This window comes from Equus asinus, unplaced genomic scaffold (assembly GCF_041296235.1).
Source record: "Equus asinus isolate D_3611 breed Donkey unplaced genomic scaffold, EquAss-T2T_v2 contig_800, whole genome shotgun sequence".
Taxonomy (NCBI): Eukaryota; Metazoa; Chordata; class Mammalia; order Perissodactyla; family Equidae; genus Equus; species Equus asinus.
Genome location: NW_027225517.1, coordinates 255,804 through 274,466, shown reverse-complemented (window position 1 = coordinate 274,466; position 18,663 = coordinate 255,804). Strand labels below are relative to the sequence as shown.

Here is an 18,663-nt window from a genome sequence, read left to right as displayed (position 1 = left end):
TCGGACAACACCTGGGCCAGAAGAGGCAGCCACTGCCCAGGGCCTGCTAATCCACCACTGAAATGATCACAAACACACTTCTGTGATCTCTGTAAACTGTGAGGGCCGGCGGCAGGGACTGTGGCTGTCCCGCTCACTCCTGTGTCTGCAGCAAGCAGCACAGCCTCCCACAGACAGCCCACATGTGCCACTTGCTAAATGAAGGCACCCACGGCTCTCACCACACCTTGATGCTTTCTTCCCGAGGGCCCGAGGAAACCTTGAACCTCCCCTCGGCTTCAGAGCTGGCCACGAGGTAAGGGCACAGGAGAGGAACACTGTGTGACCGCGGCCCTCAGCAGACCGGGCGGCCTCACAGAGCCCAGGAAGCCTCTTCACTCCTCTCATCTAGGGGAGGCGACAGCGAGAGCAGCTCTTGCTTACTAGGAACACTGAGTGTTGGCTAACTCTGCTGCCGCGGGCACAGCTCACCCGTGTTTGCATTTCTACTGCAGAGAGCAAACATTCCGCTTATTTAATTTACACCTCGTGCCCCTGACACAGGGAATTTCCTACTCAAGTGCTGACAAAGTTCTGCTTCCTAGTGTGAAATACACCGACATTTAAGTAATTACGAAATGCACCCTTTTTAATTCACTGATGGTCATTAGTGGCCTTGTAAAGAGCTAGCTGCCCAGGTTAAATCATTAATGAGGATATTTATCTGGCGTAGCAGCACAGAAGGCCCAAATCAGGAGCAGAGGGCTCACACCATCATATTATAGCTTCTCTCTTCTTTTGTTAAAAAGAGAGAGAGAATTGGCTTTACGTTGGGAATACAAACAGAGGGAAACTGGCATTTCAACCAACAACTTGTACTCAGGAAAATTCTGATTTGAAACTATCCTGATTCTTTTCAGACATACAACGATCCCGTGAGGACCCTGAGCGCTCCGCCCTCAGCAAGAACCTCGGGAGACGCCGCCTGCTCACACCGCGCGGCTGTGCGGGTCCCTAAAGTGCGGCATGTCACACAGCAACGCTGGTGGGGTCACAGGCAGGGACACCGCTGTGTTAGTCGAGCTGTCTCAGAGGAAGGCTGCAAGACACGTGTGGCAGCTTTTTGTGAGCTGAAGAGCTGGGGAGCTGAAAACGGAAAAGTACATTAAGCAAGAAGAGGCTTAATTTCTGAGAATTCCATTAGTAAGAAAGCCTTTTGATCAGCACTTAGTAAAACACCAACACGAAGACCCGGACGTGACGTTTCCACAGCAACTCCTGTGCTGGAAAGTTCTCAGAATTCAGTTTTCCCACCGGCAGACCTTGTGGTTAAGTTACCCAAGCGGGTACTTAAATCCGCAATGTCAGGAGCCGCCGAAGCCCCAGGACCGCGTCCAAAAGCCGGTCCTCTACACAGAGCTGTCTACGCTAACCAGAACTGACACCACGGCCCCACAGAAGAGAGGTTCAAAATTGTCCATGAGACGTGCTCTTTAACTCTACGCTCTGCTTCCGACTAATGCTTTCAAATCGTTAACAATATTCTGAAAAAGTTAAGATGTTAAAAATGTCAAGAAAAGTAAATTACGAGTTTTCATACGCCAATTCTTTTTGTTGCTGTACATATAGTGAAGAATATAGTATAGAAAGTCTCCAACCTGAGCCCAGCTTCCCTCCTCATCCTCCTGATGTTACGTGGTTAGGAATGAAAAGAACACAGCTGTTAGTATCGGTGAGCTTAGTAAGGCAAGCAGATCAACTTCAGAAGGTGCAGCGAGACGGAGGGGAAAGTTCGAGAAATCAAGGTATCATGCAAAAGGCATGCAAAACAACAATCCCAGCTTCTCATGCAGGAGCCGAGGCCCCCCCGACCCCGGCAAGCACACTCAGTGAGGGAGAAAATGGGCCAGACCCTCAAAATGGAGTGTTCGGCCGAGGCCTCTCCCTAAAGGAGGTGTGAATTCAATCTACTCTAAAGAGAGAGGGTCTACCAATGTAAAGTTCCTGGAAAAATCGAAAATAAGACAAAATACGGATCCTATTTTATACATTTGACTAATACCTAGCGGCAATACTTATCAGGAACTGAGTGTAAAATGACCTTTCTGTTTCCCACAAAAAGGCCGGGAATGGCGCCGCTTGTAAGTGGGGTGCCCTGGGAGGAGGACAGGCTCGGGGCGGGACTGACCGTTTGTGGCGAGGCCGCGAGTGTTTCCATCTCCTCATGCGTTAACCAGACATTTCCTGTGGTCTACGGTGACCCAGGGACCACCACATCCAGGGCGAGGGAAGCAGTGACAGAGAGGAAGGTGGCAGACACGTGAGCCACGGGCACACAGGAGGAGCAGGGGAGGCGAAGCCCGTCTCCCCCTCTTCTCATTTGAGATGCCCACGTAGAAAAGGAGAGAACATCGACCAGCTCGCCCTTCTTAAAGAGTGACCACACCTAATTAATGCTGTGTGGTCAGCCACACGAGAAGAGCCCATGATTCCTAGAGCTGGATCTGCCCTGCTGACCCCCTGAGGTATGTGAAATATAAAGAGAAGAAAATACATTTTGCGCCTCTCAAAGTGTGAGTAATTCTCCAGTGCCCATCAACCCGCCCCATGGGAAAGGGCCTCAGCCCAGGAAGCCCACGCAGCCGAGCTCCGGACTGGGGGAGACGGCTCGGGGCAGGCGCTCCCAGGACGGGGCCTCTCGGCCTGCACAACCTCGCCGGGGGGCTCAAGAGGCAGGGAGCAGGACTGAGTGTGTCCAAAAGAAGGCCCAATCGCAACTGTACCGGAACACCGGCCCCACGTCCCGTCCCCGTCACTGCAGCCGCGGACAGCCAGGCCCCGCGGCTCTCAACGCAGAGCTTCCAGGGGGACGGGCTCTTCACCACTGGCCGTTAACCTCAGCTCGCAGGACACGAGCTTTCTCAAGACAGTTGATAAACACTTGGGGAAAACCACCCCAGCGCCTTCACTTGCAGAAAGGCCACTCTCATGTGAAATGATGGGGGAACAGGGACCAGATCGGATACTGCGACAAAACTTTCCACTGGGAGAAGAGCTGTCTGTGCAACAGGTGAGAACACAGGCTGACTGTCGCTACCACAACTCTTTACTAAGAGACAAAATCAAACAAACAAACAAAAAAGGCTCTTAACACTTTTTGTGCAAAGGAACTGAGGCCTGAATTGGGCCCTGACCTGCTACTCAGAGAAGCATGCCTGTGAGGCTCTTGGTTTCTTAATCAGGGTTTTTCTCTCGAGAGTAAACCAAAAGCTAAAAGCAGAGAGTGGGCACTGGGCCAATGAAAAGAGTCTGCACTTTAGAAATGAGGCGTTGGCCTGCCCTTATCTCCCAGTAACCGCTAATGTTTTCATTAGATTAGTTTTTAACGTTTCAAATAGGAGGACCCTCTTTAAGGACGTTCGAGGTCTCCCCACGGGGAGCAAACCGGATGAGCACAGGTAATGCCTGGTGCCTGCGCACACATAGGCTAATGGACTGCTCAGAACCCTGAGCTCCCAGGGCCCTCAGTGCCCAAAACGGAAGCACCGAGGGGCCCAATGTCACATTAGAGTAAAACACTGCTTATAGCGCAACTGGGGATCGAGGCTTTTTTCCCTTCACTTTTCATGAATTTATGTCTAAATTTGTGATCGCTACTGTTGTTTTCAGAAACTCCTACTTCTACGTTACAATGCAGCCACTGAAGCCAGGCTGTTAAAAAAGCATTCAATAAAGTATTTTTAACCACTCAGTTTTCACCCGTTAGAAGCTGTGACGTTTCTGCAGGCTGAAATTTTAAACCGGAGCCCTGGGTGTGTTTACGAAGACTTGGAGAAGCAACGTCAGGAGGGGATAAACTGCTTTCAGGGAGACGCACCGTTCTTGACGTAGGAGGGGCTGACGGACTCGTGAGGGACGTGATCGCCTGAATGGCCAGCCTCAGCTTCAGCCTGTGCAGAGGGTTGCTGATGCCGATCTCACGCTGGATCTCCGTGTCTGACAGGGTGGACATGATAGCCCCGCTTTTCATGTTGGCTCGGCAAGCGGCCACATACCAGGCTGGCATCCCAACCCAGAGCTAGAGACAGGAAATGTTGAGGCCAGAAGGTTATGCACACTGTGTGAAATGGATTAACACGTTCACATGAGTCACATACTTGATCCAGGATCGAAAGACGGCTATACCTCCAGCCAGACGACAACAGTTGGCCCATCCCATTGTGCAAAAGGTAAACCTTGTCTCCGGGCTTCCTCGAGCAACTCATGCCTACAAATAACCAGACAGTCACAGTGAAAGACTCGATCACACGCATACAGGAAGCAAGTTAGCAGAGTACTCGCTCTATACACTTTCACAAGCACAGTAGCACATATCTCATTATTTTCCTTTAATCTTCTAAACCATCCACTTAACGGTAGTTTGGTACACGTCAGGAAGAACTCCTGAACAATGGAATGCTGACGGACTCGACAAGGTTCTCTGTAGAATCATCTCCTCGCAGAATTAAAGAATTATTACCCACTTTAAAAAAACCCAGCAGAGCCTTTGTATCCAAGCTAGGACATTCAAGCGAAAACATACTCGCTCTTCTCTTTCTAAACGATGAGGGAAAATATGGAGAAAGAGGAAACTAGACCGGGTCTGAACAGAGAAGCCTGCCTCCGTGGGAGCTTCACAAACGTTCAGCGTTCACACCACCAACACCGAGAACAATGTGGATTTTTAACACTAGGAATGGTCTACTGTAGCAAGCAAGTAGTGGACTGGATTTTGGCTGTTTCTCTTCCACGTTGCTAGTTAGCTAACTAGGTATTTGCTAAATTCAGACATTGGGTCATTCTGTGGTTTAACCCACAGGCTTCAAATCCAGAAAATTTCAACCCGGACAGTTTCTACCAGGACCCCAGACGGAGTGTGAGCCTAAGATGCCCTGCGCTGACAGCTACCGTGGGGCAGGAGGCAGGGAGGAGTCCCAGGGCCCTCGTGAGATCAGAAATATTCTGTAGGCCTGATTTTAAAATAGGCGAACTGGAACTTTACCACATTACCATCTTTGCAAATGATTCTGTCTACTGGGAACATGGCTATGTAAGAGAGAACAAAGAAGCTTCACGAATCTTATCTTACTGCTTTGTGCTGTTTACCTCCAAGCCTTTCTAAGACACCCTATTACTTTGACAGGGAGAGCCTCGGAGAGGAGACGGGGCTGCTCACCGCACGCGCCCCGACACCCCAAGTCATTTTCCATAATCATTTCTACAGAACACGTCGTCGAATCTTTTACTTCTAAAGATACGTAACAGCTCTTCAACATATTGAAATAGTATTAGACTTTTCTTAAGACTATGAAGTCTACGGACAATTAAAGCTCAAAACGTTTCACACAGGATCTCAAGTAAGTGTGCCTTAAGTCACCCTGAGGCTTCTGGGGAATAACAGATATTGCAACTATCCAGGATAATTCTACCAGAGGATGCAACAAATATCTTAATAGCTCAAGTAGAGTTAACAAGGGGCAAACTTCTCTAGTTCAAATAAGCAAAGCTACTCATAAATAAAAAAGCAGCCAAGTCCACTGGAACTGCCGTCCCCCTGACACAGGAGGCCAATGCTGGACGGAGGGGAGAGGAGGGCCTCGCTGGGCGGGACCGACCGCCAGTGTGCTGAATTAAGTGCCACTTTGTGTTTCCTGGGGACAAGTTCTCCTCGAGGACAGCGGCTCTATCTTATGCAAACACGTCTGTGAGCCATAGGAGCCATACGAGCAAGACAGACACCTCCTCGGCAGACAGAGCAGGGAAAGACCTGAACCCTGACAGCACGGTCAAGGCCCAAGTCCTGCCCGCCTGGCCCGGCAGAGGGGCGGGGATGGCACTGGTGCCGGGCCAACAGGGCTTTCCGATCCCCACACTCTGAAGTGAACTAAACAGGTACTGAGTCCGGGGCACTTGGCAGAGAGTTCATTTTTCATATGAAACAGACACTCACTGTACACAGGAACATAGGGTTAAAAATAGTCTGGTAATTCCATCATCTGGGGACTGGTGCACACCCTTCTGACTTCACCTGCAATGGTCGTTGGCTTTTATCAACAGCTTTCTCTAGTATGGATTACTTCTGGGTTTCACAGTGCAGGCCCAGCGCCCTGCTGAAAGGGCGATAAGGCAATGGAGGGAGAACGATGCATCTCTTAGATGCCGCCGAGAGAGACGCGAGAAGTGAGCGCGAGGGCAGAGGAGACCCCAGCTGGGCGGCCGGCCCAGGTCTCTGTCTGCTTCCAGCTCCCTCCCCTATCAGGCTAGTTGGTGACCTTGAAGACCCCACACGGAGCCAGATCCCTGCGTTATCACCCCAGGCAGGAACACCAGCACCCCCTTCTTCTCTGGGGGTGACTGTTCTGTCACGTGAAGAAGGCCCCTGCCCGTGGGAGAGGAGAGGGCAGCGCCCCTGGAAGCTGTGCAGGGCAGGGCGAGCACAGGATGCGGAGACCAGACTGGAGATGCCGGGGCCAGCGCCACTCCTGCCCTCTCTGGAGCTCGGTTTCTCGAACAAATATGCTCCCTTCTTGCTCGGTCTAGGAACTGCCTTTCCCTGTTGGCCACTGAGAACGGCCTCAGGCAGACGGCCGCTCTCCTTCGTTTGTGACTACTCATCAGAGCACTTTCTAAGAATCAACAGAACCACCGTGTGGTTCGACTTCACCGCAACCAGAGATCACCACGATAGCTGCTGAGTCCTCGCGACAGCTAACCGCCAGGGCACGAGGTCGTCTTCTACTGGCCCTTCGCTCCAAGGCCTGAAACCCGAGAGATCGAAGGCGGCGGGCCTCTCAAGTGCCGTGCGTTTCTCTGCATCCTAAGTCTACCCGAGGCACCCAGCTCTGTTCTGCAGAGGCTGAGGCAGAAGCTGATATTCTGGGGCAATGAGGTGTATTCTGTGTGCCCAGATTCTACGGCCCCAAACCACTGCCCAGAAGCAAACAGAAGACTCGTCTGCTTTCTGTTGTTACGTATTTCCCTCCTCTGCTTGGAGATACTGCAATCTCTGTCATCGCTTTGTCCACCCTTGGGATCTGCGATCTCCGTTTACAGAGAGCTACTCGAGAAACAAGGGCGGGGCTGCCGTCCCTGCGGAGTAAAGGGACGAGCGCTGGGCCCGCCATGGTCAGCCAGCAACTCGCGGCTGCTTGGCTGGGACTTGACCTCCTCCCTCGAAGATCATTCTAGACCCCAAGGGCGATTTTTTAAATACCTCTATACCAGGAAACTGATGTGCCATGCTTCCCAGCCTTAAAATTAGAGTCAGAGGAAAAAGACATTCAGAAATATGCTAAATCCCCTGGGGAACAGGCACACGGATGAGACAAAGGTCATGTAACCCGTGAGTGACGGCGTGTGTTTTATAACTAGGACAGGACACGATGATGAAGTTATCTTTCATAACGAGAAGCGGTGTGGGCTTTGCTGACCAGACCCCAGATAAGGTGTACCATCCAAGCGACACACGCACCTCGTTTCTCTGAGGCCGACACGTTCAGTACCATGGCACCTTGCACCAACACCTGCTGGGCTCACGTCACAAACACGGCTCCACGGCCCACACAAAGCACTACTCCCGCCATGGGGTGCAGCTCGCTGTCAGAGGCTGGGGGTGGGGGGCGGCCAGGGTGAGGGGACCCGGCACAGCTCTCAGCAAAGCAGCACGACTCTCCCGGAACCTCAGTTCAGAGCCTGAGGCTGGTGACCGCCAACGCCACAGGCTGTAACACACGCTCAGCACAGCACACCCTCCGCCTCAACTTACCCTGTGACCACACTAGAGTCAACCAGGGAGAAACGGGAAAGAGAGCATTAGAACACCAGGTTACTTAAGGCGACGGAGTTCAGACAGCACCAGGGACGCCCGGCAACGCTGTGGGAGCACCGCCAAGCGGACGAACACAGTGATGTCTGATTTCACGCCAGCGGTACCCTCCACGGATTCATTAAGCATGTCCAGCACCGAACGCGCCCACCACTCTCTTTTATGTACCTTTGACAAAACCTGAAAGTCAGCTCTCCACCGAAGTCACCAGGTTCTTGAAAACTCTCTAAAAGTGGATGTGTTTGGCTGTGTGACTTTGGCAGCTAAAGGCACACTTTTGAGGTAATAAAAAGAAATATTTCTGAGGACCGTATTTTGATTCTTACCTCTATAATGCCATAAACGTAAAGCTGTATTCCAATAATACTTTTTCCGGATAACTCAAACATTTTCCCACAATTATAAATAAAGCATTTTTCCTAAAGTCAATTTTATTTCTGGTTAACTGACAGAACTAAAATTACCCACTGTAGTCAGACAAATAACCTCCATACTTTGAATTTTTCCCTACTAACTTACTAGTACATCCTAGAACTTGCCGTGCACGACCACAGAGTTCAGAGAACGGCCTGCCCCTGGACAGTTACAGCTATGGTGACACAGAAGTGCAGGGCCAATGCCATCACGGGGAACCCGGAGCTCCAGAGAAACCCGCCTACCACCCACCCCCACACACGCTCCCCACGCAGCGGGAAACGGAGTCACGTGCCGGGACAAACAATAAAGGCTGTCTCCACACAGCCAAGTGCTCAAGCATACCTCCTGCGAATTACAAAATAAATTTAGAAAACAAGGGTGACCCAAACTTGGGCCAATTTGAATAGTCTGTGACCCTACAGGAACCATGAACTTCCGGGGACGAGGACCGAGGCGCACTGCCACCAACCTTACGGATTTTATTCCAGCATGTGCAAGCGTGTGCACTAGAACACGTCAGCAAAATCTAACGGACACATTTTTCCTGGCAGGGCTCCAGGAGGCAAAAGGCCTGGCTGGGATACGTTTCACAAAGGCAAATGGCAATTACCCAAGTTACTTTAAAACATTTTTATACAGTTCAAAGACAGCAACGTTCAAAGCACGTTTTGCTGTTCAATGGTGTCTGCGGATTTCCATTCACGGGGACCTGAAAGACTGAGTATTCCTAGGGCATGGTGAGCAATAACAGAAACAACGGCACTTCGCCTGAAATAAGACCAGCAGTGGGCCAGTCACGAAGATCAGCACGATTCTGAGAAGAGAACGAAAATGAGGCAGGGTTCACAAAAGGGAACCCAACCGGCAACTCTACAGCTAAAGGCACGTGGCCTCTAGGGGAGAGGGTCCCCGGGCCCCAACGTGGTCCTCGGGGCGCACTGTAGGCCCGGGTGCCACACCAATGAGGGTGTCTCAGGCTACTTGAGTGGCCAGACGACCTTTCCTATCGTCAGAGTGACCACAGAACCTACCAATCGTCAGCCTGTCCCAAGGCCCAGCTTTGCCATCTGACCACTGGCTCTCGCCCGTCTTCCCCATTCTCAAGGTCAGCGCTTCCCTCTGGGACTGCTAACTGCCCCTTCTGTCGTAGAGGGCGGTTCAGTTTCAGTTTTCAGTCACCAGTTCACTGGGATACTGTCTCTCCCTACCTCATTCATCTACTTAATTCTGGTTGACATACGGTCAACCAACACACAACCTGCTCCCGATCAGAACGAAGCCAGAGAAACACGCACACACTATTCCATGCCCCTACCCCGGGGCTTCGCAGCGTCTGAGCACCTTTGCAGAAAATGATCACCCTGCTATCACCTATTTTCAGAGTCAAGACAAATCGGAATCAAAATTTAATAAACAGACCACAAAATCACGAGTCTATTGAAGATAAAAATACAAAATCTACCGGAGGAGGAAAAAAGGGGCAACACAGCGAATATTTCCTGACAGATCATAGCCCGCACGGCAAACTCTGAATGCTGGTGATCAAGTCGGAGCGGTGGCTGCAATTACACACTCAGTTCTCCCTATTTTAGGATGGCTGGCACTGTTGCCAGTGCTTTACGTGTGTTTATGTAGCGACAGATGTGTGTCTAACACTCACAAAGCCGTGTGAGGCGCATACCGCTGCACTCCCATCTTAGAGGAGGAAACTGGGAGCGCAGCAAGGCTAAGCGGCCCCTCCCCCTAGAGCTGACGCACCGGAGCCGGACTCGGGGCCCCACGCCTGGCGGGGAGCCCTCCTCGTCAGACAGCTCTCCGGGGGACGGGAGCCTCCCCTGAGTCCTCTCCCCCTTCCTGAGCAGAGGCTCTCAGCCCCCCAGGAAGCACAGTCTGTTAAAAGCTTTAGGTTAACCTTTCAGAAGGTAATATAGACACATAAATAGATACTACATTTATTAAATAAACGTTAGTTAAAAATCAGGCACAACTGAGAAGTGTTCAGTGAGATGGACGAATAACGAAAAGCTTACTTTTTTTGAAGTTTTTGGTTTTTCTCCGCCTGTCCTCCCAGTTTGCTGAGTCCCAAGGCATCCTGAGCTGAGTTTTCGGTCTCTGAAACGCCAGCTGTGAGGGCCCAGCGGTTGAAACAGCGAGAGAAATCAACACGGCCACATTAGGTGAGTTCAGAAACAGGTGGAAGAGCACTTGCAGGCAAAGAACACCTCTAAAGGCTAAGTTTCTGACTAGGCAACCAAGGCACGAGAATGCTCGAGAGACAGTGAGCCCCTTCTGTCTGGGACGCCAGGTTGTTCAGGGCCAAAGAACGTCCACCGTGGCTCTCTGGGTCGCATGTGTCCCAGAGAAAACATACGCCTCCTGAGCTTTCACTCCCTGAGAACGCCCAGCGTCTTCGACAGACCGCCCGTGGGAACAACCGGGGGCACACAGTAGGCACACACACGGCAGGCCCCCCGCCTCCATCCTAAGGGTTAAGAATGTTTGCTGGAAGCCACCCACCTTGTCCTAATGACTCCTTGCCGGCATGTCCAGGTCGGCCCTTTTCTTTCTTGCCAAACAGGCGGCCAATGGAGGACTTGATGCCCTTCTTCTTGGGGGCTTTGTGGAGCGAGTCCTGGCTACTATTACTACTGCTGGGGTTGCTCACGGGGCCGTCCTGTGAGCCTGTGGAGCTTTGGGGACAGAAAACGATCTTGAATGAGCGCCCTCGTCCCAACACAACGTTCCATTCACAGGCACTAGAACACTCCACGCTTTTAATACTTGCTCTTCCAACTACACGAGCATTCCAAGTCTCCTCCAGGCATGTCTCCTTCGCAAAATGCATCGTGTGTAGAAACGAAGGCTCCCAGCCATCCCACCACGGAGAACCGTTTCTGAGGAGCTGAGGCTCTGAGCCGGAGCTCTCCTTCTGAGAAGGCTTCCAGTCCGAACCATGGAAGGCAGAGAGCACCATGAGCCCACCTGAGGGCTGCCCCTCGGCTGTGAAGATGCTCTCCCAACCGGAGGCCTGACCCCAGCGCCCCAGCAACCTCCCCAGTGCGACCGTCCCTGCCGCGAAACAAGAGCCACAGGGCCTACTGCAGAGGCAGCGAGGATGGACACCTGCACCCGCCACCGAGGGCTGCCAGGGCGGGACAAAAGCACAGCCCGTGGTAGTTTGACATAGGAGCACACTAGTCACCCACTGGCTCTCATGGTCCCTGTGGGGAGGCGCTTGGAGCGCTGGGGACGAGGTGGGGCTCTCCACAGCTCAGAGGCAGAGAGCGCGTCCCAGCGGCAGGACACGGACGGTCCTGCAGAGCAACGGTCAGAACACGCCACATGCTTAGCAAATGCTCCACAAGAAGAGAAAGTTCTCACAATAGTCAATTTGCAGACTCTGAAGAAATGAAGGCTTTCTAAGATTGCTGCTATCACTGAACTCTCTTTCTAAACTCACGTCGCCCAAACAGACAGCATCTTCTGCTGGGCTCACCTGAGCTCCCAGGGCAGCCCGAGGGCATCATCTAAATCAACTCAACTCAATTAACCGGTATTTCTTTAAAGTCATCATTCTGACTTTTTTCCCCAAGAAGAGAGCAATGGATTTCTGAAAGCTGAGCATGGGAAGGCGGTCTGTTTGGAGCCGGGCTAGGGTGGGACGCTGCCCTCCTTACTTCCGTAAGTCCCTGAGGTCCTCGTGGCCGACCGTGTGCAGCGCCCCTTTGTGCAGCCTGTCCAGCCGAAGGGACCGCAGGGAGGGCAGGGGCGAGGTTTCACATTTTATTGTCGTCTTGTCGTCTCGTACCTCTTCTAGGGAGGTTGGCAACTGAGGGGTTGAGACCAGTGTAAAATTAGTGAACAACACACTGTGACCAAAAAAACCCCACAACACATAGGCTTTAAATTATAACCATAAACTTATGTGGAAATCCATGAGCTATGCTTTCTGCTGAGTACAACCAGCCTCGTTTTAGCCCAACGCCACGTTAAAGGACCGTCTTACTTATCAGGAGCAGGAGCACAGAGCAGAGCCCGACTCCTGGCCTACGAGCACCAGAACGAGTGCAGAGACCCGGGCAGGACACACGGGCACTCCTCCTCCTGAGCCTCCTCGCAGCCCGAGGGCCCGCCCGCCCTAGGATCCTAGGCCACCATGAGGACAGCCACTGAAGGGCACCGAGATCTGAACCACGCCCAAAACCTCGTCCTCACACAGCACGCACGGCACTCACTGTCCCTGATGAGGAGCTGAAGATGAACGTGTTTATCTCCTGATGCATTCAGAAGAAACACCAGAGAGGGCAGAAACCTCTTGGGTAAACTGTCCAGAACTTTTTGTTTTGGGAGAAAAAGAGAAATAGCTTGTACCATGATCCACTATCATTTTGAGTAGTGATGCACCTTCCTGGACTCTGTAACAAGTGGAAAAGCGAAAAGGGATCTAACTCCTCCATCCCAGACACGCCTGTCTGTCTCATACGTCTCAGCGTGCAGAACAGATGCTATAAACTGAGGTCTTTCTACGCGGTTTAAAAGCAATTTGTTCAAGCCGGCTCAAAGCAGTCCTGGCCTTCCACTGGAAGATCCTCTCCTTCAGACTGCCAGTTTTCCCGTGTCGGGGAACGTGAGGACAGGAAGGAGGCGGTGGGGAAAACGTTAACCCCGGCAGGTCTTACTGATCCATGGGGCTCCGTGGTTAAGGCAGGGCTCGAGTTCTCAAAACGTGCGTGGCAGGCGTTTGTACAAACAGCAAGACCTGAGCAGCCAACTTGGGCTTTTTTAATGCGACTGTGTAGACTATCGCTCCACTGCAGCCCCACAGTGGCTCAGTGACAACCAAGGGGCTTAGTGCAAAACGGAGTCGAACTCATTTAAAATAGAACCTTAAGCCGTAGCTGGATAGATTCCGCATGCTCTCCTGATTTCAAATTACAATCTGCAGACAACCAAAGGCTACGACAGCTAGAAACTATCAATACGAAACTGAAACAGGGAGAGATTTCAAACTGAGGTTAAAACAATCACCTATAAAAAACAAAAAAGAACAGGACAGGGAGCAGTCCACGGGACTGAGTTCACTGTCCTCAGCGGAGACAGAGCTCAGGAGGAGAGGCCCGCCCCGGCCGGTGGCTGCTCCCATTGTGCCCCCGTGCTGAGGGGCCCTGCCCAGCCCGGGGCCCGCCAGGCTGGGGCCTGCACGCTCTTTCAGAGCTGACTGGAACGAAGCTCCCCGACAGCTGGGGGGTCACGGCAGCGTAGGCCAGGGACGCTGAGGAGGAGGACAGTGCGCGGCCCACGCCGCCCGTGTCTGCACCATGCCTGCACTCCTGCCTTTCATCCTCACCACAGCCCCACAGCAAGGCCCTCGAAGGAGCCAGCCAGCCAGCCCACAGTGCCATGAGCAACAGGGTCAGGCTGTCCTGCCTGGACGTCAATCAACACGCTCCTTCCTTCCCTGAGAAAGCCTTCCCACCGAGGGAAACACGGATGCGAGTCGGCGGGACTGAGGGCGTGCTGTGCGCCGCGGGGCCGGTTATAAGCTCTCAGCTCCTTGCAGATCGTGCACAGATGGCACCGTCTGCGGCCACCCCGAGGAGCGCGCTTCTGTCGTTGTCTTCACTTAAACAGGAGGGCAAACCAAGGCGCAGAGAGGGCGAGCAGCACACCCGGGTCACAAATCATCACTGACAGCGGGGACTTGAGCCTGCGTTTCGCTGAATCGCCACGGTGCTCTGCGCAGCGGAGGGCTCCCACGGCTGCCACCCAGCTCATGTGCTGTAAGCGCTGCGGTCAGAGGACAGCTGCCCGAGCATCCGAAGGGCGGCCTACGAGCGCAGGCTCAGGCAGCTTCTGGGTGGGGGTGCAGGCTATGCACATGGCGTGAAGGTTAGGAGGAAGGCATTCTGGTCCACAGATCTGCTCCCCAGTGCGTGCACGTCCTCCAAGAACAGGGAGGCCCGATTCACGACTATCTATAAGGAGAAGAGGCCCGCTGGCCCCCGCTGTCAGGGACGAGTGAGGAGGTGAGAGAATCTGCAGAGAAGTCAGGCCGTGGGGGAAGCGACTCAGTGTCCTGGTTTTGAAATCAGACCAGTCCACACTGCAGCGTTCCCTAACTGTGTGCCCCTAGGCACAGCATGTGGCCTCTCGGAGCCTCTGTTCCACATCTGTCCATGGGGATAACAACAGTAACCTGCATCTCACAGGAAGTCCATGAGGACGAGAGAGCAGACTGGTAGAGCACTCAGCACAGGGCCTGGCATACAGTAAGAGCTCATGACAGCTAGCTATGTTTTTTTTTTTTTTTGAGGAAGATTAGCCCTGAGCTAACTACTGCCAATCTTCCTATTTTTGCTGAGGAAGACTGCCCCTGAGCTCACATCCGTGCCCATCTTGCTCTACTTTATATGTGGGACACCTCCCACAGTATGACTTTCGCAAAGGGGTGCCAGGTCCACACCCGGGATCCGAACCGGCGAACCCCGGGCTGCCGAGGAGCAGAACATGCGAACTTAAGTGCTGCGCCACCAGGCCGGCCCTTCTAGCTATGCTTATTAAAATTAGTTTTTCCCCAAACTAAAATCTGTGGCTCTGCTTCAGTAATTTCTCACTGAAAAAATACTATAGCCATTATAAATAAGCATGCAACGATGAGAAGGCAAATGAGTGGAAGAAAGGCACACCCTTACGCCTGTCCCAGCATTCTATGCAAACCACCAGTGACCTGTCTCCAACAGGACAATCGTCATTTGTGACATGCCAGGTGAGTGTCAACATGTCCATTTAAATGTCAGTGATTCACAGGGCTCATTCATGCCAAATGACAGGTGCCCGTCAATACTTCAGAGAAACAAAGGTATGTTAAATTACTAAACACTTGACCTTTCTACGATGTTTCCTTAAATCACTAGGCTGACGGACGCATGCAAAGAAATGAAGAGAAACCAGATTTACTGCATACTCTGAAGTTAAAAATTCAAGGATCAGTACAGGTAAATATATTAAAAAGAGAATGACAAGACAGATATAAGCGAGCTGAGATTCAGAGAAAACATAACTGGAAATGGAACATCTTTTTCACCATGAAATTTAAACAGTAAGTTACTCAAGATTTACTAGAGAAACACTATAAATCGTTACTCAGGGAGATAAAATTCTATTACAACATATACAATTTATTAAAATACAGCATTTTATAGAACAAAGGGCCCTAACAGTTGTCTATTCTAAGCCAAACTTCTCTAGAACTTAGTTTGCCCTAATGAAAAACATGTCTCTAAACATCAATTTAGTTGATGAGGAAGTTATTGCAAGACTTACTATAAAACTGAACAAACCTACTTTTAGTTATTAATCACCTATTGGTCATTCATATAAAATTCTTACCTAGAAATTGATTTAAAATTTCTCAAACACAAATTTTTGGATTAAAGCAGGGTACCCTGTGAAAATACGTAAGGATAAAAGCTAGCAGAATAGCAGGTGGAATCTTCACATTCTATGATTCCTATGAGATATGTGAATTTAAAAAATAGTCTATTAAAGGCATTAATTGTTTATGTCCAACAAGTTGATGAAATTTACAGTCTTGAATATAAGCATCAAAACCAAAAGGTATACTGTTTGTGTCAAGTTTCCGTTAATTCTATACTTGGTGGATTATCTCTGTATATATAAAAGATTTCATTTCTGAATTATACAAACCCTACACAGTTTGAATAAAAGCACTCTGATCCAGCGATATCATGCCTGTATCCACATCTGTTGTACAGTGACACAGCAGTAAAAACGTATCACTACTGAGGTAAAAAGACACTATGTCATGAGAAACGAAGATAACGCAGAAACCCCACTAATGAGCCCCAATGGCCCCCCCACACACACCATGGCCCCCACTGTGGCGGTTCCCTGAGCACCCCGTGGAGGGGGTGTCACAGCACGGGCTGAGGCCTGGACTAACAGTGACAAAATAAACAGAAGGATGACACAGGAAATCAAAACTAAACACGGAAGCAGACACAGCGTCAGCCGGCACACACAACTACAAAAACAAGGAAAAAGAAAAACAGAACTGTTTTTACAAATTCTCTGAAAGGAAATAAGCATGAAATTGTCAAAGAGCTTAAAATATCAGCTAATGAGCTAACGATGTAAATTATAAAAATACTATGTCAAAACACCGCGAAATGGACTAGTTACCACTTCGGACGCTACTAAAGCGATTCACGGTTCATTTAATTACATGCAGGCTAACAACGCAACTAAAAACGAAAATGGGTGGTAGCAGAAGAAATGAGAACGGAAGCGCAGTTAGAAAGCAGAACGCTGTCAACATGATTTCATGCATTCACAAAACCCAGACTAAACACGTGAGAAAGCTAGGCACTATTCTTTAGAGCAGCACGCTGTCGCGGTCCCTGCACTTTCAGAGGCTGCGCACGAACGCAGCCCAGCACTTCCCGGGGAGGCCAAGCGGCAGCGCGCTCTCACTCACGCCACCCTGGATTCACCTGGAGAACCGGTGCCAAGCATGCCACCGAGGGCATTATTAAGAGGACCGATTTAGCTTTTTCTTCAGTTTTGTTTTTGACGGCATATTCTGTACCCTCCAGTCAGGCATCCCGAACGTAAAGACAGACAGCACTGACTCTCTCTGCACATTTTCCTATATGTTACGATGGCTGCTGTATTTACTTTTGTTACACTGTCTATCGCTGGAAAACAAAAATACCCCCCTAGCTGCCGAACCCTGCAGAGCTGACCACGCTCAGAGCTGAACAAGTGAAAACTTCTCTGGAGTTCAGGCATCACCCCAATATTAAAATTAATTTGTCACCATGCTATTGTTGAATGATTAAATATGAGTTGGTTTTAAAAATCTCAAACCTCTGAGCATAACAAGTGTACCTGATTTTCTTCCAGGTTAAAAATAAAGCATATTCGTGGTGTCCAAGACTTAAATCAGGTGTATCGGGGGCGAGGGGAGACAGCACAAGAAAAGACAAATCCTTACCGGAGTCATGATACCTAGTCTGTCCACCTCCCGAGCTGGGCTGTGCGGAATCCTTCGCGGGGTGGACCGGCCACTGTTCGGAGGAGAGGAGCCGGCGAGCGAGGAGGCAGGGTAGAGGGGAATGGAGCTCACTGATCTAAAACGACGAAGATTGCCAAAACTCCCACTGCCAACTCGAGACTCAATCTCCTCCGCCCGCTGCTCTGTGTTTTCCTTTTCTTCCTCTATCAACCTAAAGTAAAAACAAAACAGTCATCCTTCCTTCATTAGCAGACAGATTAACGGGTTCAGATGAAAAAATCGGTGCTTGCATTACTGTAAGGAAACTCCAATGACGGTTGCTCCAACAATGAACACTTCAGCAAAAACGTTCTACTTTTTCTCTCTTTAACACACACGGCTTCGGAACAGCACAAAGTACACCTTCCACTGAGTCTTACCAACTATCTCTGATCACTCGCGTTTGATTTTATTTACGTACCCCACAAGTCTGGAGGGGCTAGTTGGCAACTCTCTTACCACACAACGAGATGTTTGAATTTTACAGCTCCGACATTCCCACTTCTCAGGGCACAGCTGCACATTTACCTATCGGTTTTTTTGACTGGAAACTGGGAACTCTGATATAATCAAAAAATCAATTTACAAAGCAATCAGGAGTTTCCCAACACTTAAGTCTCTAGACTAGACGGAAACATTGATTTTTTTTTTTAAAGGTTGAGTTCGAACAAAAGTATTTTGTTTGTATTATTTGACAGAATTCTCCACCAGCCTCATCTGAATGAATTCACGTCAACCATGCTGCATTAATTTGGAAATTCGTAATTAAAGCTCTTCTCTCCTACTGTATAGTGGATGCTTAAACAGCAGTTTTAATATTTGACTATGCAAATCATTACTCTAATATTAAATTAGTAGTAACCTTGCAGTAACCTGTCCAATTAAAGTTCTACTTATATATTCTGAAAGTACTTTCTGTTATTGATACCAAGGCAGTGGACAGAATTTACCATTTATATCAGGTCAACTTGCTACCTAAAGAAGAACCCATTTTACTTAGCAATACACTGTGAAAAATAAAAGCTGACGTTTATAATCCTTTCGTGTTTCCCACAGCGATGGGGAAAGGCAGTCTTCCGGGCTCTGCCGGGTTGAACACAGCACACGAACCGTGGTTTACGGAGGCAGACTGCAGGCCGCACACCCCTTCCTTGCAGAGCCTACAGCTCTCCCTGGGTTAGTTCTGCCCCTCCTTCCCTCCCGCAGGCTCTGCGCAGGAACCGGCACTTGGCGTCTGTGTCAGCTTGACAAGAACAAAATGTTGGCAGCAACTCTGCCCGGACCTCCTGCAGGGTCCCTGGCACACGGCTGGTCTCTGTGTGCATGC

General features: G+C 50.4%; 1 protein-coding gene across 1 annotated transcript in view; it reads right to left on the bottom strand.

Moving 5' to 3' along the window:
* Positions 1-18,663, bottom strand: part of LOC106829007 (liprin-alpha-1-like) — an 84,273-nt gene that overhangs the window by 20,841 nt on the left and 44,769 nt on the right. Inside the window, exons 16-23 of the mRNA XM_070503771.1 lie at positions 17,277-17,508; positions 11,938-12,089; positions 10,778-10,950; positions 10,291-10,384; positions 4,165-4,246; positions 3,857-4,057; positions 2,168-2,230; positions 1,638-1,664 (exon numbers count right to left, since the gene is read on the bottom strand). Coding sequence (XP_070359872.1) covers positions 1,638-1,664; positions 2,168-2,230; positions 3,857-4,057; positions 4,165-4,246; positions 10,291-10,384; positions 10,778-10,950; positions 11,938-12,089; positions 17,277-17,508 — 1,024 coding nt within the window. The remainder of the gene's footprint in view (positions 1-1,637; positions 1,665-2,167; positions 2,231-3,856; positions 4,058-4,164; positions 4,247-10,290; positions 10,385-10,777; positions 10,951-11,937; positions 12,090-17,276; positions 17,509-18,663) is intronic.